This window comes from Pseudopodoces humilis, chromosome 28, assembly GCF_049639895.1.
Source record: "Pseudopodoces humilis isolate 2021_Gansu_Grassland_sample_001 chromosome 28, ASM4963989v1, whole genome shotgun sequence".
In the NCBI taxonomy this organism is placed as follows: domain Eukaryota; kingdom Metazoa; phylum Chordata; class Aves; order Passeriformes; family Paridae; genus Pseudopodoces; species Pseudopodoces humilis.
In genome coordinates, this window is record NC_142227.1 from 4,424,783 (window position 1) to 4,449,245 (window position 24,463).

At 52.4% G+C, this 24,463-nt stretch overlaps 1 protein-coding gene across 3 annotated transcripts in view; it reads left to right on the top strand.

Moving 5' to 3' along the window:
* Nucleotides 1–22,452, top strand: part of REXO1 (RNA exonuclease 1 homolog) — a 45,063-nt gene extending 22,611 nt beyond the window's left edge. For all 3 annotated transcript variants that reach the window (XM_005531337.3, XM_014260096.2, XM_088067738.1), the window contains exons 4-16: nt 708–909; nt 1,564–1,727; nt 3,826–3,963; nt 5,347–5,470; nt 6,544–6,657; nt 8,499–8,636; nt 10,652–10,765; nt 11,348–11,421; nt 14,822–14,932; nt 15,249–15,364; nt 15,550–15,688; nt 18,895–19,015; nt 20,007–22,452. In XM_005531337.3, the coding sequence (XP_005531394.2) occupies nt 708–909; nt 1,564–1,727; nt 3,826–3,963; nt 5,347–5,470; nt 6,544–6,657; nt 8,499–8,636; nt 10,652–10,765; nt 11,348–11,421; nt 14,822–14,932; nt 15,249–15,364; nt 15,550–15,688; nt 18,895–19,015; nt 20,007–20,095 (1,644 nt within the window). In that variant the 3' untranslated portion in view covers nt 20,096–22,452. The remainder of the gene's footprint in view (nt 1–707; nt 910–1,563; nt 1,728–3,825; nt 3,964–5,346; nt 5,471–6,543; nt 6,658–8,498; nt 8,637–10,651; nt 10,766–11,347; nt 11,422–14,821; nt 14,933–15,248; nt 15,365–15,549; nt 15,689–18,894; nt 19,016–20,006) is intronic.
* The last annotated feature ends 2,011 nt before the right edge of the window (nt 22,453–24,463 follow it).

Genomic DNA, 24,463 nt, shown 5'->3' on the forward strand with positions numbered 1-24,463 from the left:
TTTCTGGCACTTTTGCTGCAAACCTTAATTTGGCCCTCAAAGGAAACGAACGCGTGTGGAACCTGTTTGTGCTGTAACAGCCGAGGCAGTGAGGTGCCTCCAGAAGTGGGCAGGGCCAGAGCCTGTTTGAAATTCAGAGCTCAGTTTATGTAATGCCCTGATCTCATAAATATGTATCTGTGAGGCTTTTAAGCAGTTCCAGGGCTGCAGAGAGGTGGGAGCTGCTGTGGTGCAGAGGCGGATGCAGGGGGTCCTCGGGGACGGAGCAGTGGAGCTCAGTGTCATGTGGCAAAGGGGAGTGGAGAATTGTCACCTTTTTATTGCAATAAAAAGCAAAGTAGGCAGCACAGGGCTAGGTTTGTGTGCTAGGGCAAGGCTGAGAGTGTTGATAGAACCCAGGACTGGGCTGGGCACAGCCATGGGGAACATCACGCCACTTAAAGCAGTTCATTAATACCACCTGCCAATTGAGGAACGTGCCAGTGAGCTGGGAGGCCTTCCCAGAGCGTGAATCATTAATGCCATGTTTGTTAAGGATGACTCTTAATTATTTTGTTCTGGAAGACAGTTGGGATCTTGTCCTCTCAAAACCCTGTACGTGCTAACGGAGGGGTTGAGAAGAAGAGACCTTTCTGGGGTGAGTGGAAGGCAGGGGGTGTGGATGGAGCAGGGGAGCTGCTGGCCATAAATGCTGTTTGTCTGTGCAGGCAGAGGCCCCGAGCAAGCCGGTGGTGCGGCCGTACCGTCCCCCCACGGCCCAGGAGGTGTGTTACCAGAGGATCCAGCTGGCTCAGCAGCAGGCAGCACAGCTGGTTGGGGCTGTTCAGAAGACCTCTCTCAGTTTGCCAGGAGAAAAGAGGAGGATTGCTCATGTGCCAAATGCAGCCCTCACCGCAGCAGCCAAGCAAAGTAAGCCAGCGGCGGGATTTGGGATCGCTGTCCTGGTCAAAGGCACTACTGTGTGTTTGTATTTCTCCTGAGCACATGTGGAACTGTCAGGGGATGTGTAGGGCTGGCCATGACTTGAATCTTTGCTGATAGTGTCCAGTGGAAGGTCTTTACCTGGGAAATTCCATCCTGTTCTGAAAAGTAACAGGTCAGATGCGTACAGCCTCATCTGTCTCACTTGGCCTCCCTTACTTCAGCCTTTCCTTTTTCTGTTTCTTCCTTGGATTGTGTTTGTTCTTCATTCTCTCTTCCATTTAAGCCTTCAGAGGTGGCAGGAGCAGGAGGGAAGTGCTAATTAATGCTCATTGCTGTCCCTTTGTAGTGGAAGGGTTCAGAGCTGACGTGTGGGGTGTCAGTGACAGAGCTGACAGAGTTACCTCTTTAAACTCTGCTGACTCAGTCACCCCAAAACAAACACAAATGAGTCACGTTTCCTGGCAGAAGATTTCTTCATCCTTGCCTGCAAGGTGGTAAAATTACCCAATTTGTATCCCTTTGGAGACCTGGATTTGAGAAAATCACAGCTTGCAGCACTGGCCTTTGATAGTGAGTTCATTCTGGCAGCCTGAAGCCCAGTGGCAGGATTTGCACCCTGGTGTTTTGTGTTCCCTGCAGGCCTCGGGAGCAGTAAGACGACTCTTGGTGGCAGGAGTGTCACACCTTCCAATGACTCTGAAGCCCCCACCCTTTCTCTGAAGCCTTGCACCTTGGCTGGGATGGCTTCCAAGACCACCAGCACCATCGTGCCCAAAAGGGTAGCACATGTTCCCTCCTTACAGGTAAGGGGAATTTGAACTCTTTCCTGTCATTCCCTGGGGAGGGTGGAATATTTTATCCTGCTGTTCCAAATTTAGCACTCCCTGAAAGTGGTGTTTTGATTATGTTGATTAAGTGGGTTTGTTTCTTCCTGTGGTTTTCCTAGATAGCATTGTATAAAAAATTAAACACTCGAGGGGTAGGAATTGAAAAAGGTAAAAATACTTAAGTGCTGCTCTGATCTCTGTGAATATTGATCACTTGTCTCCAGTTTAAGCCTTCTCTTGTGCTGACTGGCCTGGCTGTGTTTGGGTCAGGGGCTTGGAACCTCCCGTGCTGAAAAGCCAGGGATGGATTCTTGGCCTTCCCAGGCTCTGTGGGCCACACTGAGGCAGGTGGTTATGAATAATGTCCCTCTGTGACCTAAACAGTAAAATGTGATCACTGAACTTCATGCTGCTGCTAGTGTTTAAAGAAAAGACTATTTTGTCTTTGTTGGTTGTTTGTTTTTTTTTTGTTTGTTTCTCTTTACCCCCTGGGATCTCTGCCCAGCCTTTGGGTACCTTTGCTAGGAGTTCCTTAGCAAAGTGACAGGACACAGGGAATGGCTTCCTAGTGCCAGAGAGCAGGGATAGAGGGATATTGGGAAGGAATTGTTGGCTGGGAGGGTGGGCAGGCCCTGGCACAGGGTGCCCAGAGCAGCTGTGGCTGCCCCTGGATCCCTGGCAGTGCCCAAGGCCAGGCTGGACGGGGCTTGGAGCAGCCTGGGATGGTGGAAGGTGTCCCTGCCCATGGCAGGGGTGGGAATGAGATGATTTTTAAAGCCCCTTCCCACCCAAACCATTCCATGATTCTGTTAAGTCCCTCCTTTCCGTGAGCACTGGGAAGCTGTTACTTGCTCAGACAATAACAGAATTCCTCATGGAGCAGCCTGGGGATGGCAGAAGGAGCTGTTTGCTGGAGTGGATGGCAGAACGCAGTTAGTGCCAGGACTTGATTAAAGATCCCTTTATTGATGATATTTTGTGTCAAGATCTGTCATAACTTGCTCTGATTATTTCTAGAAGAGTGAAAGGTAATTTTTTTCCTTTCCCACCCAATCTGCCACCATAGTAACGTAGAACTTGAAGCTGATTAAAAATAAGAGAAATAACTGAAAGGATAAAATATTTAGCAGAGTTACAGAGGTGCTTAAGGGTATCATATTAGAGATTGAGAATTTATATATTTAACAAACAGGACCAAATCCCCTTGAACAGGGCATCAAAGTGAGAGTCTCCTGGGGAAAATGAGCACTTTTCCCATTGAGATAGGACCAGTTTGTCCCCTTGGAACAAACTCACATCCTCTACAGAGCTGTTTTTATTCCAGATTGCAGCAGATGGTTTGGTTTATGGATATCTCTTGGGTGGGATGGAGAACAACTGACAAAACAATTGGGTGTTTTAGAGATGAATGTACATTTTTCTCTCTGAAAAAGAGGCAATTGTGCTGTGATGTGGGGAACAAACTGGTGTGAAATGGAAAGCTGCAGTGGTGGGTCATAGCTCAGTCCAATATGCAGGTTTTGAAGAACATGCTATTAAACTGGAGGGATAAATCCGTTCAGGAACATCATGATTGACATTAAAAAGGAAAGAAAACCCCCAATGTAGTCACTCTGCAGGAATGCCCCAGGAAGTGGATGGGTTAAGTGACTGCCAGCCTGGCAGGAGGGGCCTCCTGTTCACTCTTCAGAGAACCAAACCTGTCTGGTGCCCATAACTGGAGTTGTGTGTTCATGGCTCCAGAGCAGTCTGTGATGCTCGGTGCCATCCTAACCTCGGATCTCTCGCTGGAAATGTCAGCATTCCCTGCTCTGGAATGCCTGTGTGTGACTAATGCCACTGGAGTCCTTGGCTCCTGGCTGATTTCAGAGTCAAATACAGCTGTTTTCTAGAGCAGTTAAGGCTCTGAAGGTGGTGAAGCCTCAAGTGGTATTTTTAGTATCAAAAGTGCTGCGTGTGAAGTTTGGCCAGATTTTCAAAAAGGAAGTCACCCCTTGATTAATAACAGGAAGTGGAAAAGCCTCGGAGCAACATCCTGGAGCCTGACCAGCCTCTTTCTCTGTCTCACCTCCAGAGCACCACTTTACAGAGGCCTGTTATTCCCACAGAATTTGGTGCTAAAGTCCCAACCAATATTCGTCAGAGGTATCTCAATCTCTTCATTGATGAGTGCCTGAAATTCTGCTCCTCCTCCCAGGAAGCCTTCGACAAGGTCTGTACAGATCCCTGCTTCTCAGGATTAAAGTTTGCAGCAGAGAGTGACATTTCTGCCTTGGCCAAGACCTTCTAAAATTGTAGCAAATCCAGAAAAATGGATTGGATTTATGCTTGCAAAAACTGGGGGTGGGAACTAGATGATCTTTAAGGTCCCTTCCAAGCCAAACAGTTCCCTGATTCCATGAAAGCTCCCCTATCCACAAACAGTTCAGTTGAGGAAACCAGCATTAAATATTACCAGACTGAAAGTGTCATTCCAGTGGGGGCTTCCAGTAGGAAATCCCATTTTTCCCTTCATTTGGAAAGCTTGCCTGATCCATTTAATAACCCCAGGAGAGGAATGCAGAGGAATTATACATTGTGGTCAAAGACCTTTTGCTCTGGTGCAGCCAGAAACACCCCCTGGAATGAAGGTGTTGAGCTCAGGGAAGTGTTTGGGATAGATGTAATTGGTTTAGAATTGGTTCCTTGCTGCTTCTGAAAGCTTTTAAGGAGACTTTTAAGGAACCTTCTTGCAGTAGGGACAGTATAGTAGGGTTTCCAAAAGCAGAGTTGAGAAGGTAACACATTTTATTAGAAAACCTTGGCCATTAGTTGGGTAAATGTGTGACATTGTGGGGTGTGTTCTGAATCAAAGCAGACACCACGGGGATTTCTTTTGTGGGATTCCACCTTCCCAACTTCCTGTTGCATCCAAGGAGTCACCATTTGCCAAACTCCCTTTCTTACCAGTTAAGATCTTGCACTGCATCAAAGTGGGGAAAGCAGCCTTTCCCAGGAAAGAACAAGAATCAAGAATTACTTGATGAAAACATGGCAAGGTTAAATCTTCCTGGGATCAAGAGCAGCTCTGGAATACTTAAGCCAAGGTGGCAGCAGACTTTATATTGGGGAAGAGAGAAGGGATGATACTAGTTTAAAATATGCTAAAGTTTGAAGAAAATAATTTTTTGCTAATTAGGAAATTTTTATTAATCTCTTTGGGAAAGTTTCACATTAAAGTGCTTTTTCCAGCACTTGGTTTAAAATAAAATTACTATTTTTTCTCTTACTTACCAGAGCAAGACTCCACACACAGTACATATTGGTGCCATGTTCTGCTTTATTACTTAATTCCTTGTCAGGCAGGGTTTTTAGGGGGGGTCCTACTTGGAGTCTGTATTTTAAGAACCAAACATTTATTTTCTCCAAAAGCAATAGAAGCTGTGGCTGCCCATGCTTGGAAGTATTCAAGGCTAGGTTGGATGGGGCTTGGACCAACCTAAGATAGTGGAAGGTGGAAAAAAGTGATCTTTGAGGTTCCTCCCAACCCAAACCATTCTGGGGTTCTGGGACCAGTGGGAAGGGAGTGTGTGGTGCTGACTTGTGCTGTTCACAGGCCCTGGCAGAGGAGAAGGTGGCCTATGAGCGCAGCACCAGTCGCAACATCTACCTGAACGTGGCTGTGAACACCCTGAAGAAGCTCCGCAGCCTCGTGCCCAACTCCCCGGCCAGCACCAACAGTAGGTACCTTCAGTTTAACAGCTGGAGCCCTGCTGGGAGTACAAACCACAGAGAGAAACTTGTTTGAAGAGCCAGAACCCATTTCTCAGCAGCATTATGCTGAAAGGCAAACAGCTCCAGTTTAGCTTTTTATAGCCTGGCAAGCTTTAATGGGCCTTCAAGAGGCAGGTCCTGCAATGCTTTGTTGGCTTTCTGAGCCTAAATGGAGATAATGCCACACGGGTGTGTTTTTTTTTAGCACAAGTTCTTTCAAATGAAAAGCCCTGCTAATGGAGTAAGTTTCACATGATGCCTTCAAAGTGATAGACTCGTCCATCACCACAGAAATCTGTTACACACATTAAGCTTCAAGAGAGAAACGAAGAGGGTTAAGACATTTCATTATTGGCTCTCGAGAGGGTACATTAAACAATCAATTTGTGCTGTTCTTGTGAATTTTTTTTCCTCTGGTCTCTTCCTTTTTCTCCCCTCTGTCTTCATTACGTTCCTGGCCATTAGGCAGAGCAGCTGAACTTGGAGGCTGGCCTTTAGGAGAGGGCTGCCAGTTAATGATTAGTAAAAAGCCCCTCTCTGCCATTATCTGATGTGCTGAGCATATTCTAGAGCTCTGAAGCTCCTTTCTGAAAGAAGTTGAAAGGTCCTGCGTGGGAGGTTGGTCTGCAGGGCCCCAGAATCAAAGCTGCTTCCTGGGGGTGGGTGATGCCCTCACACAGCACATGAAGGGGTCAAGTTGTTTCTGTTCTGGCTCCTCTCTTGCTTTTGGTCAGTTGGAGGGCTTGCTGTGCAGAGTGAGCAGGGAGAGCTACAAGTTTCTAGCAGAACTGTAGAAGTGTTCCTGCTGCCCTTAAAATTGCTGTAGGCTGACAGTGTGAACAGAAAACTCACTGTGGTGCTGGAATGGAAATGCTGGGCCAGCATGTGGCACAGAGAATCCATTTCTGGAGCAAAACAAGAGCTCAAGAGGATAAACACAGCCCTCCTCTTGCCCATGTGTAGTGTCCCAAACTAGGACTGAAGTCACCCCCTGGGTACCTGATCTCTGTCCCCCTGTGCTGTTCCCCTCTCCTTACAGAGACAAGTAACAAGAAGGTGGTGTCCCATGAAGCTGTGCTGGGAGGGAAGCTTGCTGCCAAGACCAGCTTTACTCTGAACCGCTCAGGGAGCCTGAGAGCCGAGGATCTGACAGGTCAGACCCTGCTCCTGCTGGGCTGTCACTTGTAAGGGTGGAGCTGAGGTGTGACACTGATGGGGGGGGGGCAGAATCAGGCTGCTGCATTCACCTCGACTTGTGGGGGCACTTTGGGCCCTGTGAGAAGGATCCAAAGCTGTTTGAGAGTGTCCAGAGGGGGGACATGGAGCTGGGGAAGGCTCTGAGGAGCAGCACTTGGCTCGTTCAGCTGGAGCAGAGGAGACTGAGGGGAGGCTCCTTGGGGGCTGCAGCTCCTCCCGAGGGGAGGCAGAGGGGCAGGGGCTGAGCTCTGCTCTGGGACAGGGACAGGAGCCCAGGAAGGGCTGGAGCTGTGCCAGGGCTTGGGATGGATCTCAGGGCAAGGTTCTTCCCCCCGAGGCTGCTGGCACTGCCCAGGCTCCCCAGGGAATGGGCCCAGCCCCAAGGCTGCCAGAGCTCCAGGAGCATTTGGACAGCGCTCTCAGGGATGCTCAGGGTGGGCTTGTTGGGGGGTCTGGGCAGGGCCAGGGGTTGGATCAATGATCCCTGAGGGTCCCTTCCAGCTCAGGATATTCCAGGATTTTATGACCTGCTGGGATTTCTTTATTAGGAATTATCACTTGGCTGTATCATGGAGCTGCAGAGTCCCTTGGGGGATGGTGACACCCCTGGCCAGTGCCCTCCTTCCATCCTCACTGGGGCTGTGAGGTCACTGCTGCAGCCTGGCTGGCTTTGATGGAGCATCAATAACTATTCAGAGCTGCCTCTTGTGCTTTGGGCATTATTTAACTTTAACTTTCTTGCCCTGAAGCAATTCTTTACAATGTGCCTGTCAGATTAAAAGGCAAACTTAAAAATCTCCATCTCTGCAGGGCTCAGTTTCACTTTCAACAATGTCACAGTAAGGTCGTATCGTAGCCAAAGGGTTGTGCCACGAGCATTTTTCATGTGAGCTCAAATCAGTTATGGGTATTTTGGTTGCCAAGAGATGTAGGCAAATTGTGCAGGAGATCAGAGAAGAGCCAGGGAGGCCATGGAGCAGAAGGAATTGACATTGAGAAAGCTTAAAAGGGCCAGTATAGCTCAGCTAAGCAACATCAAAGGGCACCCAGGAATATCGGAAGGGTTTAACACACAGCAGCCAAAGGAAATATTGGGCAGAGTGCAAGAAGTTATAATTATTCTGTGAAATTAAATGAGCAGCCTGAAATCAGGAAGAAACTTCTGATAACTAAGTTTTTAGTGAGCTGTGGGTGGCCTTTGAGGAGTATTTGAGGGCTGGGTTACCAATTATCAGCTGTTGAATTTAAACATTAAAATGGGAGAAGTCTCACATTTAGTGACAGGACACAGGGAATGGCTCCCACTGCCAGAGGGCAGGGCTGGATGGGATATTGGGAAGGAATTGTTGGCTGGGAGGGTGGGCAGGCCCTGGCACAGGGTGCCCAGAGCAGCTGTGGCTGCCCCTGGATCCCTGGCAGTGCCCAAGGCCAGGCTGGACGGGGCTTGGAGGAACCTGGGACAGAGGAAGGTGTCCATGCCCATGGCAGGAATGGGATGATCTCCAAGGTCCCAAATTGGGCTGGGTCTATCAGTAACAGCAAGGCTGAAGATGGTTCTTTTGGAGGAATTCTGTTCCAGCTGTGCTTTCCAGACTTCATGCTCCTTGTTCGAGGAGTTTAAAAATCAACTTGTGCACTAATGACCAGATTTCAAAAATTACCACCAACACCTTTTCCCCTGTCCATCCTGAGCTGAGGCAGTGGAAGCAAGTTGAGAATAGTGGCAGGAGACTTGGTAAAGGCAGAGAAGCCGGCAGTGCTTTAGTGCTGAGAGCTCAGCCCTGTGTTTGTGTGCAGGAGCTGCCCTGTACCGGCGCCTCAAGGAGTACCTGATGACCGAGGAGCAGCTCAAGGAGAACGGGTACCCAATGCCTCACCCCGAGAAGGCCGGACGTGCTGTGCTCTTCACTGCAGAGGAGAAGAAAGTGATTGACTGTAAGCTTTGCTGGCTCTTTCCTTCAGCAGGATTTGCTGGATGCAGCTGGAGCTGCCTGTTGTGGTTGTGTAAAGGTCTCAGTGTGGAGCCTTTGCTCCTGTTGTGACAGAGAATGTGGCTGCAGGATTCCTGCACGGGGAGTTTCTTCAGCTTTCACATCCTGAGAATGCTGTTTTTCACCCAGAGTTTATAGTCTGTGGGACTGTGAGGCTGAGGGAGGTTTCTAATTTCTAATTCCCAGTTAACAAGTGACAGGATAAAAGGAAACAGCCTCAAGTCACACCAGGGGAAGTTTAGATTGGATGTAAGGGAAAATTTCTTCATGAAAAAGGTTGTGAAGCATTGAACAGGCTGCTCAGGGCAGTGCTGGAGTCATCATTCCCCATAAATATTGAAAAAATGAGTGGATGTGGCACTTGGGGGACATGGTTTAGTGGTGACCGTGGTGGTGGTGCTGATGGTTGGACTTGATCTTAAAGGTCTTTTTCAGCCTTAGGAATTCCATGATTCTGTGCTGCCAAAGAACAGCAATTGAGCAGGTTGGAAAGAGGCTCCTGTTCTGCACTTGGTGACCCTCCCCTTTCCCAGGGGAAGGATTTTTTCTGTCTCTATGAGCTCTGTGAGCTGCTCTTACGGGGGGTAAGGACTGACACTGGGCCAGGCTGGCTTTGCAGTGGGTCCTGCCGTGCTGCTCTGGATTGCAGAGTTTTCTCTTTGATCTCATGGCACTGCTGGGCCAAATAGTTCCCCAGAGCCTTTTTTGCAGCTGATCATAAAATCACAAAATATTTTGGATTAGACTTTAAAGCCCCTCTCAGGGAAGGTGTCCCTGGAACACCTTCCACCAGACTGGGTTGCTCCAAGCCATGTCCAACCTGGCCTTGATCCCACAGGTTTCCTCAGGACAGGATGGGGTCCTCTGAATTTTCTGAACTCATGGCAAGATTTCTGCTCCTCAGCCCCTGACTAAAGCAGGCTGTGCTGCAGCAGGGATATAACCCAGACTGGGGATTTCTTTTGAGGTGCTTTGCCACGCTCCCCTGAGCATCTGTGTGGAGAGACCTCTCTAAAGTGTGTTAAGTGCTCATCCATGTTAACACCTTGTGCCTACATTTGTCCTGTGGTTGCTGAAGCAACCTGGGCAAAAGCTCTCTTGCATTAACACTGTCAAGTGCTGTATTTGTGAGAGCCCTTTTTTCCAAGGAACCAGCCAGCTCCTTTGTATGATCCTCAGCTCACATTCCTGTTTTTTTTTTCCTGTAGTTTCCTGCAGATGTTGCAGGATCTTTGAATTTCTTCTTATTTAACTAAAGCTGTTTGCTGTCACTGTGACCAGTGGGCTGGTGTTGGGCAGAGCTGGGGATGTGCTAACAGCTTTAATGCTCACACCAGAACTCATGGAATTACATGGACATCAGAAGAATGATTGCTCTTTCACAATGGCTTTTTGCATCTCCCTTCCCCCCAAATTTTGGGCAGTAAAAGCAGAGGTGGTAGGAGGGAGCAGTTGCAGACTGCCCCTTTGCTGGGCCAGACCCTGCCCTAAGTGCTCCTGGGTTTAGCTGCTGGAAAATCCTGACAGAAAAGCTGTGCCCTGGAAGAGCTAAAATGTCATTTGGAAGTGACAAGGCACAGATCCCCTGGAAACCAGGCTTCATTAGCTCTGGTGTCCAAAGAATGACTTATTTATCCTGTTTCTTAAAATAACTGTGTTAGACTCCAATGTAATTTGCTGTGCATGGAGAAACAATGCAGCAAACCTTGATGGAACTGGGGGGCAGCTGATGTGGAGCAAAGCCACCGGAGAGTCTTTGTGTTTGCCTCTGGGAAGTGTTTGAGGGGCAGATTTCAGAGAGATTGCTGTGTCTTTATAGGAATTTGGATTCCTTTTTAACAGAAAACATCATTTAACAGCATTTTGGGCTTGTGTGATTGTGATTTCCTTTGCTTTGGCCAGGTTAAGCAGGTGAGGGGTTTCCAGTGACCTGGCTGTTGTTTCTCTCCTGTCCCCAAGCCTCGTGCAGGATCTGCTGTCGGTGTGGCACCGAGTACATGGTCTCAGCCTCGGGGAACTGCATCCGGAAGGAGGAGTGTGTCCATCACTGGGGGCGGCTGCGCAAGCAGAGAGGTACAGCCCTGCCAGGGGGATTTGCCTGTGCTGCCTCTGCTCCAGCTCCAAACACAGCTTAGAGCTTCATTTTGGGGCTTGTCATGCTCCCAGGTGGTGACGGTTCCTGTGCCTGTCACTGAAATGGCCTCACAAAGAGGTGCTGGACTTGCTGATCCCCAAAATGTGACACTGGGGCTGCAGCAGAGATGCTTCATCTTCATTCAGAAAAGTAAAGGAAAAAGCCTTCCTGTGCTTTTGAAAAAAAATCAGCCTTTTAAAAGGCTGACTGTGAGCACTAAAGGTCTGTCAGTCCCAGGAGGATTCACTGATCTTGGTTGAATTCATTTGCAGTGAGGCACTAACCTAGTTTGAGCTCTGCTCTGGTTTTCCATCAGAGCATCTGAGTGGCTTCTGGAGTTTGTCTGGCTGAGTACCAGAGGCTTAAACTCTTCAGATTGCTGCCTGTGAATCCACAGTAATTTCCCCCCTGTGTTTGACACATTATTGTGGGGATCCAGGGGATCTGCACGTGAAAGCTGAAATTCAGGTCTCTTGTTAACAAGACTGTTCTCCTTGACCCTTCATCTCTTGCTCTTTCAGTGCCAGGTGGGTGGGAAACTCACTACAGCTGCTGCTCTGGAGCTGTGGGGTCACCAGGCTGCCAGGTTGCTAAAGTAAGTGATGGAACAACACCTTTTTATTCTCAGTGACATTTGTGCTCTGCTCACAGTGGCAGTGGCTGGGAAATCCTTGCTTAAGCCTTTAGAAGAGCAGTGGCTTCCCTTAAGGGGATAAAACAAGTGCAGCTTAATTTTTTTTTGCTCTGAAGTGGTAGGAAAATCCAGTATTTGACACTCAGCAGTCTGGAGTGAGCTGGGTTCATTTATCCTGAGCTGCCCAGCTCATGTACTTGAGGGACATAGAACAGCTGATGTTCTTTAGTGAATTGCAGAAGAAATGAGAAATAAGGGATTTCCTTTCAAGGAGCAGTCCCAGAGCCTTGGCACCAGTGTGCCAAACCCTTTTTCCCATCTTTTCCTTTCCAGATTCCCATGCTGAGGTAACTTTCTCCTGGTGGACAAGTCTTTTCTGACAAGTTTCCTGTCCTTGGTTGTAATGAGGGAACGAGCCTTCCCAAGGAGCTTGTTGTACCTCCAAAACATCACAAAACTTCTTTTGAGGGAGCCCAGCCCTAGAAAAAATAATGAAAAACCTGCTCAGATGTGGATTTTGATAGAGCAGAGCACTGTTTAGGGTGCCTTTGCTTTTTCTTTCCCTCAGGAGAGTTGGTGTCCCAGCCTGACATCCCCAGACTGTCTTGTGCTTTTCCCTCAGCTCTCTGGGCATGCTCCTTGTTTTAGTGACATTTTTATATTTGGCACCTGCCACACAAGAGAAAACAAAAAACTCGAGGTAGAAGGTGAATTCTGGGCAAAATTCAAGGTTTGTTACAATTGGAAGAGTTTTCTGGGCACCATGAAAGCCTGCCCTGTACAGTTGGATTGGATGGGATCAGGTTCTCTTTCTTTTCCACATGAATTCAGGATTTTTTAAAATCAGCTCCTCTGAGTAACCTGTGCCAGGGCCTCCTCACCCTCACAGCCAACAATTCCTTCCCAATATCCCATCTAACCCTGCTCTCTGGAAGTGGGAAGCCATTCCCTGTGTCCTGTCACTCCATACCAGTATAAAGAGTCCCTCTCCCTCTTTTTTTAAGCCCCCAGTTTTCACAGCACCCTTTGGGAGACTTGGATCCACAGCCTGCTCAGTTTCCACACAGTGAAATTTTGGGATGTTGGGATATTGGGGAGCACAGAATCCTTCACTTTTAAAGAAGGGCTTTGAACGCAGAAAATATCTGTAATAAGACACCATTCTCAGTGTCTGGATGCAGAGCTGGTTAGAAAAGCCCGTTTGTGTGTCCAAGCACAGGGTGTCCCTGCCTGGGTTTGCTGCAGTTAGGCAGGGAGGCAGGAGATGGCAGGAGGGAGCTGTGCTGCTGCAGGGAGCCTGGAGTGGCTGCTCTTTGTGATATCCGAGGCTACTGCTTCCTCAGCTCTCAAAAACAGGAGCAACTTCCCTGCCCTCCTCCCAGCCAGGAAGAATTGGGCAGTTTCAGAACAGCAGCTGATAGAGAAAAATACCAAATAGAGTTTGTTTTTGTTTTCACTTCACTGCTCAGTTCTGTTGTGTTACACAGGGAAGGAAGGGCTGAGGGAGAGAAGTTTGCTGTCTCCTGGCTGCTGAGCTGCTCTCCCCATTCCCTCAGCAGGGGATCCATGCTGTGGGTGCAGAGTGGACAAATGTGTCCCCTTGCCCCTGGGCAGCAGTGATCCACGAGGCCTTGGAGCAGTGCTGGCAGTGGATACAGGGAGAGATTGGCCTCTGTATTGGCCCAGCTGCCTCATTAACTTCAAATGATGCAGTTCCTGTGCTCTGGCTGGACCTGCAGTAGTGACCTGTGCAAGAAAATATGCAAATCCTGCTTTGGTTTCCTCTCTGCCCACACATGTCAGCTTTACAAGGGCCTCAGTTCCTCATCTCTCCAGCCTTTAATCCTGAGACAACCCAGAACAATTTCATTCCTTGTAGGGTGAGACCTATGGGAAGCCCTGTACCATGCTGGGCACTGCTGAGGCCCCACCTCAAATCCAGGGGTCAGTTTTGGGCCCCTCATGACAAGAAGGACCTTGAAGGGCTAGAGTGTGTCCAGAGAGGGGAACAGAGCTGGAGGAGCTGGGAAAGGGGCTCAACCTGGAGCAAAGGAGGCTCAGGGGGCCCTTCTGGCTCTGCACAACTCCCTGCCAGGAGGGGACAGCCGGAGGGGTCGGGCTGTGCTCCCAGGGAACAGGGACAGGAGGAGAGGGAACGGCCTCAGGCTGGGCCAGGGGAGGCTTAGGTTGGATATTGGGGGAATTTCTTCGCAGAAAGAGGTGAAAAGCATTGGAAGGGGATTTCCAGGGCAATGCTGGAGTCACCACCCCTGGAAGTGTTCCAAAAACACATGGATGTGGCACTTGGGGATGTGGTTTAGTGGTGACCATGGTGGGACTGCTGGGTTGACTTGATGATCTTGGGAGTCCTTTCCAACCTTAAGGATTCCGTGATTCCATGGTTTTGAGCATGGTGAAGGAGGCTGCTGTGATTGTGCACAAATACATGGAGATTTAGGGACAGACAAAACTTAAACACAACAAAAAATCCCACTGGGGAATGAGGGAGGGAGAGCATCACCTCTGGCTGTGGTGCAGGTTGGTTTTACCTAAAACCATGTCAGCAGGCAAAAGGGCACAGCTCTGCCTTGCCCTTGGTTACCTGTTCCTGCTTCCCCATTAAACTTCATCCAGCTTAGAGCCCCTGGTGCCAGGAAGGTTTCAGGATAACCAGTAGGATCTGTGCTGTGGAGGAGTGTGGGAGTACCTGTGTTGTAACAGCAGCTCAGTCATTCACTGGCTTAAGCCACTTGTGAAATCACTCCCTGAGTTTTCCTGCTGGATCTTGTTGACCCTGGAGCTTTAGCTGGGAACAATGCAGAGTGCTTGGAAATTCCCTGTATTGCCTCAAGTGCTGCTGGGCTGGAGCTGCTGGTGGTGTGGGCTGGCTGTGGGATGCAGTGGCTGTGAGACACACTCTGGAGCTGGGTGTCTGCTGCCACCTGCCCCTGGTGCTCACACAGGGATGTCTGGGGTTAGGATCCTGCACTTGCATCCTGTCCTGGGCTTGTCTTGGCCACAGGAACCAGGAGCTGGAGTTACATAAGTGTCAGGCCTCAATGTGACCCTTTCTGCCTAATTTTACTCCAGATTGAAAGCTCTTTCTCCCCAGACATGTGATGTCCTGCTCCTCCACGTGCTGTCAGTACGATGCCACCAGCCTGGATCTGCCACTGGAATTAGGGCTGCCCATGGCTGTGTTTGCTGTGGCTGTGAACTCCTTAGGCTCACTGAGGGCAAAACTTATTCCTCATTAAGAAATTATTAAAAACCCACTTTTGTTGAAGTGAAGGTTTGTTGGAGTGGGATTTTTGGCTTCTTGTTCTTATCATCACCAGCTGTCCCTGTCTTTTCCTTTCAGCAACACGTGCATGATGGGCGCAAGGAGAGCCTGGATGGCTTTGTGAAGACTTTTGAGAAGCTGCCCACGACTGATGGCTACCCTGGGATCTATGCCTTAGACTGTGAAATGGTGGGTCCAAAGCCAAAGCAAAGCTTTTTGGGACTGGCTGAGGTGTGACACAAGTGGCTGAAGGGAAGCTGTTTCCTGACCTCATTCTCTCTGTTCTGAATATTGGTGCTGGAGGTGTAAATGAGCTCTTATTGACTGGTGTGTTTGACTTGAAGGCTGTGCAGCCCTGGCAGGCTCTGACTGGCCCACGCTGGGCCGTGCTGCTGCCTGGCCTTGCTGCACCAGATGTGCTGCATTTTGGAGGCTGCAGCCCTTGGGTGAGGGGCTCCACACTGGTTGGCCTGTGCCTCTCATCAATCTGCCCTGCTCCTTGCAGTGCTACACTAAACAAGGACTGGAGCTGACAAGAGTAACTGTGATCAACTCGGAGCTGAAAGTGGTGTATGACACCTTTGTGAAGCCAGACTCCAAGGTGGTGGATTACAACACCAGGTAAGGGCTGTAACACCAGGTGAGGATGGTTCTCCTTGGGACAGAGCTTTGTGCTCTCCCAGGAGCTCGGCGTGGCTGGGAGCACTTGTTGAAATTCCACTGCCCACCACTCTCTAAGGGCTGAGGGGATTTGGGCCTTGAGGTGTTAGTTCAAGTGAAGGACCCCCTCCTGTGTCCTGTTGCAGATTCTCAGGTGTGACAGAAGAGGACCTGGAGAACACGAGCATCACCCTGCGGGATGTCCAAGCCGTCCTACTGAACATGTTCAGTGCAGACACCATATTGATAGGGCACAGCTTGGAAAGCGATTTATTTGCACTAAAGGTAACTTGGGCTCTTGCCTTCACATCTCCCTGTGGTCCTTTCCCACCCTGGGGGGTGTGAGGTGTCTCCTTCAAATTTAGGAACTGCTTATTTCCAAGGACCAGGAGTTCACAGTAGTGGGGTGGCCTCACCTCAGGTCCTGCGTGCAGTTTTGGACACCACAGTATAAAAAAGCCATGCAACCATTGGAGAGTGTCCAGAGGAGCTGTGAGGATGAGGAAGGGTCTGGAGGGGCCTCATGAGGAGCAGCTGAGGTACTTGGTTTGTTCAGCCTTGAGGAGACTGAGGGGAGACTCATTGTGGTCTTCAACATCCTCATGGAGGAAGAGGAGGGACAGGTATCCTTTCACTCTTGTGACCAGGGACAGGAGCCCAGGAAGGGCTGGAGCTGTGCCAGGGCTTGGGGTGGATCTCAGGGCAAGGTTCTTCCCCCCGAGGCTGCTGGCACTGCCCAGGCTCCCCAGGGAATGGGCCCAGCCCCAAGGCTGCCAGAGCTCCAGGAGCCTTTGGACAGCGCTCTCAGGGATGCTCAGGGTGGGCTTGTTGGGGGGTCTGGGCAGGGCCAGGGGCTGCACTGATCATCCCTGAGGGTCTCTTCCCACTCAGGATACTCCAGGATTCCTTGTCCAGTCTCTGAGCCTGTGTGAAGCTGGTTGTGGTGGAAGTGCAAGGGAGTGGGGTCAAGTGTGTCATTCATGGTGTCACCTGAACTTTTAGTGGCTGCTGCTGCCCAGGGTGACAGGCCTGGCCAGGGGTCTGAGCAGCCTCATCTAATGGAAGGTGGAACAAGATGGTCTCTAAGGTCTCTTCCAACCCAAACCATTCCATGATTTATGACTGATCCCAAATCATGTGCCTCTCACCCCTGCCAGAGCTGTTCTCTGTTCTGTGCCAGCTTTTCTAGGAATTGTGGTGTTACTTTGATGAAGTTATTTTGACATTTTTACCTGTCCTGTTTCCTGCCTGGCCCTCATCAGCCTGGTGTGTCCATCCCTCAGCCACCTCTGCCAGGGAGTGTGTCCTGCCCTGACAGGGGTTTGTCCTGGGTCACCAGGAGAGCGTGTGGCAGGCAGGAGCCAAGTCTTTGTGTTCACATGCCACAACTTCCCTCAGCCATTCTTTGTCCCACAGCTCTCCTGCTGAAGCCTCTGTGGCTGCCAGCCCTCAGTGCTGGGCTGGAAGCAGGAGCTTTTAATGCCTGTAAAACACTTCACCTCTCCGTGGCACCCTTTATCCCAGCCTTGGAGAGGCTTCATCATAATCAGAAAAACATTATTTCCAGTTAGATCAGCTCGAGATGACTGCCCTGGCCTCACAGAGGCTTGATTTTCTCTCAGCACCACAGCTTCTGCCAAGAGGAGCCCAGAGCAATCCAGCAGAGCCAGGGGTGTCACAGCAGAATGGCCGAGGGCTGTGGCAGTAAAACCATATCTCACTAATGGCTGTGGCAAGTTCCAAGTGCTGATGGCATTTCAAGTTTTATTTAAAGCTTTATCATCCTGTTTCCTCAGTCTTCCTGATCTACATAAGTAATTACCACTGTGTCTGGGAGGGTGCCAGAGCTGAGTGCAGTCCAGGGGAGATTATCCATAACGTTGGCAGTTTTATACTCCAGGGAGGGGAGCAGGTTGTTTCTGTCACAGTGCAGCTGTTCTGGGGCAGTTCTGGAGCTGTTACTGATGGGGTTATGGCTTGTCCTGCAACATGAGCTGGTGCCTGGAGGCAGAGTGGAGAGGGATTACCAGGTTGGAGTCATCTGTGTTGGGACAGGACACAGGTTTATCTCTTAAGCCCTGCACTTCACTCCTGTACTCAGGATATGGGATTGCCTTCATCCACATTCCTTTAGCCCCCACTGGATGCAGCAAAGGATTAATCTTGTCTTAGCCTGAGAGGAAGAAATCAGTGTTAAAAAAAGCCAGCCTGCTCTATGGTTATGGACTTTGTCAGGTGGGGCCTTTGACTGTCCCCAAGCCCCTTGGTGCAGGGTGGGGAGCACTTTGACCTGTTCAGCATCCTCAGTTCCTCCAGCGTGGTGACAATTCATAGCTGAGGTGTTGGATTAGAGGGCTGGAGCCCCTCTGCTCTGGAGCCAGGCTGGGAGAGCTGGGGGTGCTCACCTGGAGAAGAGAAGGCTCCAGGGAGAGCTCAGAGCCCCTTGCAGGGCCTAAAGGGGCTCCAGGAGAGCTGGAGAGGGACTGGGGACAAGGCCTGGAGGGACAGGACACAGGGAATGGCTCCCACTGCCAGAGGGCAGGGCTGGATGGGATATTGGGAAGGAATTGTTGGCTGGGAGGGTGGGCAGGCCCTGGCACAGGGTGCCCAGAGCAGCTGTGGCTGCCCCTGGATCCCTGGCAGTGTCCAAGGCCAGGCTGGATGGGGCTTGGAATAGGCTGGGATGGTGGAAAATGAACCTGCCATGGCAGGGGATGGAGTAGAAGCCCTTTAAAAAGTCCTAACTCAAAACATTCTCTGATATGATTCAGTGATAGAATTTCCTTGTCCCATTCCATCCTTGCTGAGCTGGTGCTGGTTAAAAACTTCCTGTTGAGTCACTGCTGGTGGATGGGAGGGTTTAGGGTTGGTTTGCACCCCGAAGGCCAGGCCTGCTCTGTAGCAGCAGTGTGATGTACATCCTGCTTTGGCGTGCACATCCTGCTCACTTCTGTCCCCATCTCAGAATCCCAGAATGGTTTGGTTGGAGGCACCATGAAGATTACCCAGTTCCAGTCCTCAGGGATGCCACAGACTGAGCTGCTTCATCTTGAGAAGCAGTTGAAAGGTTGCTACAACTCCCATAGAGGCTGTTGTGCAGTCAGCTGGTTCTTCAGTTTAGTTTTCAGTTGTGAAGGACTCAGGAGCTGTTCCAGCTCCTCCAGGCTTTGGGCATTAAGGATTGGCCTGTCCTGCTTGAGTTACCCGAACTGGATGAGCCCCGAATCTCTGCTGGCTTGCATGTGAGGTCTCAGGGCTCTGGGAGCAGGCTGGCACAGCAATGGGAATCCTGTGTGCACACACCCTGCCAGGGGACTCATCCTGGATCCCAGAGCCTCCTGCCAGACTGGTTGGGTCGGAAGCTGCCGAGAGCATTGCACAGAGCCCCAGAGGTGACCGGAAGGTTGGTTGCTGCAGCGTGGTTGATCCCAAGGAGTGCCTGTCCCTGTGGGAGGGGGGAAATAACCCTGTTCTTCTGCTCCCTCCCTCAGCTGATCCACGGCACTGTAGTGGACACAGCCATCGTGTTCCCCCACCGCCTGGGGCTGCCCTACAAGCGGGCCCTGCGCACGCTGATGGCCGACTACCTCAAACGCATCATCCAGGACAATGGTGAGACCTCTGAGGGACCCCACTTCCTCCTGGGTGTGCTCTCCTCAGCCCTGCCTTCCTCTGCTCTCCCCAAGCCCATCCTCTTGCTCCTGCTGTTTTCTCCCCTGCATGTGTGTGGTAGCTGGGAATGTGCTGACATAAGGAGCCTCAGCCACAGCTGGTTTCAGCGTGAGCCCTGCTCTGAGGGCAGAGCTCTCTGCTTCCCTCCCTGTGCTGAGTGGGACAAAGGAAATGGTGTGGGAAGGCTGAGGGTGGCTCTGCCAAGGCCATGTCCTGCCCTCCCTTCCCACCCTGGCCAGCTGAGATGGGTCCTCCTGTTGGAAGTGGAGCCTGGTCCCTCCCGTCTTCCCTGAGCACATTGTAAACACTGCTGGGGAAGCTCCCAACTGTTCCATAGCTGATGGTGTCAGGATGAAGCCCAGAAAAAAGTGTGGGTTTAGTGGAAAAAAAAGTGTTCAAAGTTGGGAGTGTTCAGCCTAGAGAAGGGAAGGCTTTGGGGACTCTTTAAGTCTTGCAGGGCCTAAAGGGGCTCCAGGAGAGCTGGAGAGGGACTGGGGACAAGGCCTGGAGGGACAGGACACAGGGAATGGCTCCCAGTGCCAGAGGGCAGGGCTGGATGGGATATTGGGAAGGAATTGTTCTGTGCCTTCTGTTCTGAAGGAATTGTTGAGGGTGGGGAGGCCCTGGCACGGGGTGCCCAGAGCAGCTGTGGATCCCTGGCAGTGTCCAAGGCCAGGCTGGATGGGAGGAACCTGGAGTAGTGGGAGGTGTCCCTGCCATGGCAGGGGTGGCACTGGATGATCTTGAACAAACCATAAAACACAAACCATTCCATGATTCTGTGGAATTCTTTAAATCCCTGGCTGTGGCTCAGGGTGCTCCCAGGTGTGGCTGTGGCTGCAGGGGATGGAGCAGCTGGCTCTGCCTGGGGAGCTCCCTGTGCTGTGCTGAACAGGCAGCAGGGGGTCACTGCCTGTGTTTGTGTCCCCAGTGGAAGGACACGACTCCAGTGAGGATGCCCGAGCCTGCATGGAGCTGATGGTGTGGAAGATCAAAGAGGATGCGAAAGTGAAGCGATGACCTGCGCGTTGTCTCTCTGCTGTTCTCCTGCACCTCTGTGAAAAAGCAGTGCAATAAATGCCCACAGCCACTCTGTCCCCCGTGCCAGCAGCATGTTCCTGCTCCCCAGCCATCCCAGCAGGACTCCTGGACTCACACCTGCAGTCCCCCTGTCCAGCTGGTGGCTCTCAGATCCTCAGACTCCCCTGAGGGATTCTCTGTGGTCCAAGCACTGCCTTGTGGGCCTGGTAAGGTGGTTCTGAGTAGCACAACCAGAACTTCTTGGTTCCTAGGAGAAGCTTGTTAGAGGTAGGTTGGAGATGTGCAGAAGGATCTTTCTGGTTCAGTTAAAGGTAGAGTGTTTACTTTTTTCTTTTTCCCCAAATGTAAGTTAAATTGCCTCTGTACTCCAAAGCAGCGTTTGGAGAGGGGGGAGATGGAAGAAGGTTGGGCAGGCAGCTGTGAGTGGATTGTGTAGCTGGTGTGGGAAGCAAGATCTGAGGATCAAGCACTTGGCAAGAGATCCTGGTGCCATCCCACTGCAGAGCTGCAAAGAGGAAGGCTGGCTCTGAGCAGCTGGAGGGAGAGGAATGAGGTGGGATCTGGGAATCGCCACCTGCTGTGCCCCAGGTGAGCTCCTTGCTGAGGGCTGGCTGGCACCTGGCTCTGCAGTCAGTGCTAAGGAGGAAACCACGAGTGTCACACCTTGCCCAGACCTCAGGGAGCCACGTGGCAGGACAGGGACAAATAGCTCCCAGAGCCAGGGAGAACCTGCATCCCATCACTGCAGGGTAGGACAAGGGTCCTTCCCTGACCCTCAGCTTCCAGCAGGGCCCCAGTGAGCTTGTGTTCAGGGAACAAGGTTTTTTGGGGTGTGCAGGTAAGGCAGGACTCCCCACCAGCCTGCCCCTGGTGCTGGGACTTGGTACAGGCAAAAGCAATGGGAAAAAATCCTTCATTTCTGCTTGTTTACGTGCTGGGAATTGTGTAGAGAGCGAAGGAGCCAGCTGTGTGTCTGGCACCTGGACAAAAGCAGCTGCTGGCTGTGACTGTCACTGGGGTGACTGGGGCAGAGCCCAGGCAGACTGGATGGTCCTGATGGGCCCCTGTGCCCAGACCCTGCTGCTGCCTGGGGACAGCAGAGCTGAGGGGACAATCCCCATGGCTGGGATCTCTCAGCTGGGGTCAGGGAGCACCTTCACCCCGTTCCCAGAGCAGTGACACCTCGCCCTCCCTGGCAGCACTGGAATTGTGTCCCTTGGTGGCTGCTGTGTCCCTGGCCTGGGCTGGCTGCGTCAGTCTGGGGGCAGTGGGGCACAGGAGCTGCTGGGGTTTGTTTCCTGCTCACTCCCTTGTAGCCCCTGCTGGGCTCAGGGTTTGGGGACAGCTGTGTGTCCCCTGCATGTCCTGCTGAGCTGTCCCAGCCTGTGGGCAGGAGTGTGGGCTGGGCTGTGTTCCAGGACAGGGATGTCCTGCTCCAGCCCCATGCTGGGCCTGGTGAACTCTCCCCTTGCCACTGCTGCCCTCGGAGGCAGGGAGGCAGCTTCTCTGCCAGGCTCTGTGGGAGCCACCAGGAGAAATGGGGCTGTAAAGACTCCTGTTACTGCTGAGCCCATCTGTGTTTCTCCTGGCAGCCCGTTCCTTACCCCAGGTTTTGGGGATGCAGCTCCCTGCCGCTCCCCCAATGCTCCACACCCAGCTCTGCTCCTTCCCTGCCTTGGGGCTTGCACCCCAAGCAGCCTTGGGACACCTTGGCCTGTAGGGAACAGTGCTGTTCCTGCCCAGACTGTGGGAGAGACAGAGTTCAGTGCTTCCCAGCTGGGGAGGGAAGGTTTGTTCTGCTTCTGCCTCTTTCCCATGTTTATCCCCCATTTATCTTCACCCCTGGCTGCAGCGATGGAATGTCCCTGGAGCTGCCACGTCAGGTCTTAGATCTGGCTCTTGCCTCCTGCCTGTTCCTCGACAGGCAGCCCCTGCTTCCCACAGCAGCTCCTTCCCTGTCAGAGCCAGGGCATTCCAACATGGACACGATGTGCTGGTGTCCTGCTTGTGGAGCTGCTTGGCTCGATCCCATCTCCTGGGACTGGGGCAGGCAGATGGTTCCTCCAGGCAGGAATCCCCTGGCATCATTTCCCCTTTTCCCGTGCTCCAGCCTAAGCTGAGGCTTTTGGGGTGGGGATGTGTTGCCTGTGTCAAGGGATGTCCCTGGGAAGGTGGAACCATATCCAGCCACGCCATCGGTGTGGTCACAGCCAGTCCTGGCCCGGGGCTGCCATCGCCTCCCCAGGCACCAGAGCTTTGGTTGGGTTGTACAGAACGATTGTAACCTGTAACTTTTTGTAATTGTTTTTAATAAAAGAGTGTTGACTAGATGCGCATTTCTGAGTCTGGGACTGCTCTGCCTACAGAAGAGTTGTGGAGGGGAGATGCTGGAGCCATCCTGGAGCTGGGGGAGCTGGGCAGGCTTCTCAGGAGATCCTTCCCAAGCTGGAGAAGTGAGTTCAACATGTCCAAGGTCCTGCACCTGGGCAATCCCAGCCCTGAGCACAGACTGGGAGATAAACTCATGGAGAGCAGCCCTGGGGAGAAGGACTTGGGCTGTTGGTGGGTGAGAGGCTCAACCTGCCCCGGCCACGGGCACTGAGCCCAGGAACCCCCCTGTGCTGGGCTGAGCCCCCAGCGTGGGCAGCAGGGGAGGGGGGATTCTGCCCCTCTGCCCCTGTGCTCAGGTGAGACCCCACCTGCAGAGCTGCCCCAGCCCTGGGGAACAACATCAGGAGGACGTGGAGCTGCTGGAGCCAGTCCAGAGGAGGCCACGGAGCTGCTCCAAGGGCTGGAGCCCCTCTGCTCTGGAGCCAGGCTGGGAGAGCTGGGGGTGCTCACCTGGAGAAGAGAAGGCTCCAGGGAGAGCTCAGAGCCCCTTGCAGGGCCTAAAGGGGCTCCAGGAGAGCTGGAGAGGGACTGGGGACAAGGCCTGGAGGGACAGGACACAGGGAATGGCTCCCACTGCCAGAGGGCAGGGCTGGATGGGATATTGGGAAGGAATTGTTGGCTGGGAGGGTGGGCAGGCCCTGGCACAGGGTGCCCAGAGCAGCTGGGGCTGCCCCTGGATCCCTGGCAGTGCCCAAGGCCAGGCTGGAGGGGGCTTGGAGCAGCCTGGGATGGTGGAAGGTGTCCCTGCCATGGCAGGGGTGGGATGGGATGAATTTAAGGTCCCTTCCCACCCAAACCATTCCATGATTCTGTGACAGCAGTGGGGACAAGACCCCGTTCTGCTGCTTGGGGCTGGGGGTGGCCCCTCAGGTGTGTCCCCACCCTCTGGCACAGGGTGACACCGGCACCTCCCGGGCACGGGCTGGGGGTGAGTGGGGTCCCAGCCCCGAGGGGTCCCAGCCCGGCCCCTCTCGGAACGCGGCTGCTGCCCAACCCAAACCATCCCAGGATTCCTGGATCCCTTCAGCTCCTGTGGCCCCCCTCACGCTGCAGCCCAGCCCAGCCTCCCCCAGCAGCGCTCCCAGCCCCTCCAGGACCCTCCCTCCGCCGGGATGAGCCCGAGGAAAAGGAAAAGGGATGAAAGCGGTGCCGCTCCTTCTGGAGAGAGCCCCGATCCAACCCCTGGGCTGAAGGAGGAGCGGGGGCCGTGGCCGGACCCTCGCTCTGTGCAAACCCCCCCAGCACCGGGCACATCCCGGCTCCTCCTGCCTCTGCCCGGAGCCGCGATGGAGCCTCGGCATCCCCCCAGCCCTGGCCAGGCTCCCCCCGGAGCCCGTATCAATCTCCCAAATGGGGCAGGAATTAAAGCGCCGAGCCAAGGAGCTGATTCAGCACGGAGGAAGAGGTGAAGGTAAAAAGTTCAAATAAAAAAATAATGGGCCATTAGATGACCTCACTGGCAATGTGTTTTATTTAACGCTCGGCGATGGCAGCGGCTGCTCCGGAGGCTGGAAAAGTCACGCCTGGCCCGTGTTCTCAGCCACCTCCCCGGCCTTTGTGGCACTGGGAACTCCGGTGGCCTCCAGTCCCACCCATCCCCGAGGGTTTCTCTTCTCCCACCGTGTGGGACCCTGCAGGTCACCCGGCGGCCCGAGGTGACAGCAGGGAACCCCTGTGGTGACAAAAACATTTCGCTTTGTTGCTCTTTCGGTGCCTTTGAATCGCTTTCAGGTCGAGGGTGGAGGCAGGTGGGATTTTCAGGAGTGTAAGAGCCCAGCCCCAGGCATGTGGAGGGACAGGAGGACACAGAGGCAGCTTGGACAGGGCTTGGAGCAGCCTGGGACAGTGGAAGGGGTCCCTGCCCATGGCAGGGGTGGAACTGGATGGGCTTTAAGGTCCTTCCCAACCCAAACCAATCTAAGATTCAATGACATCAAAGCCTGTTCAGGATCTGCC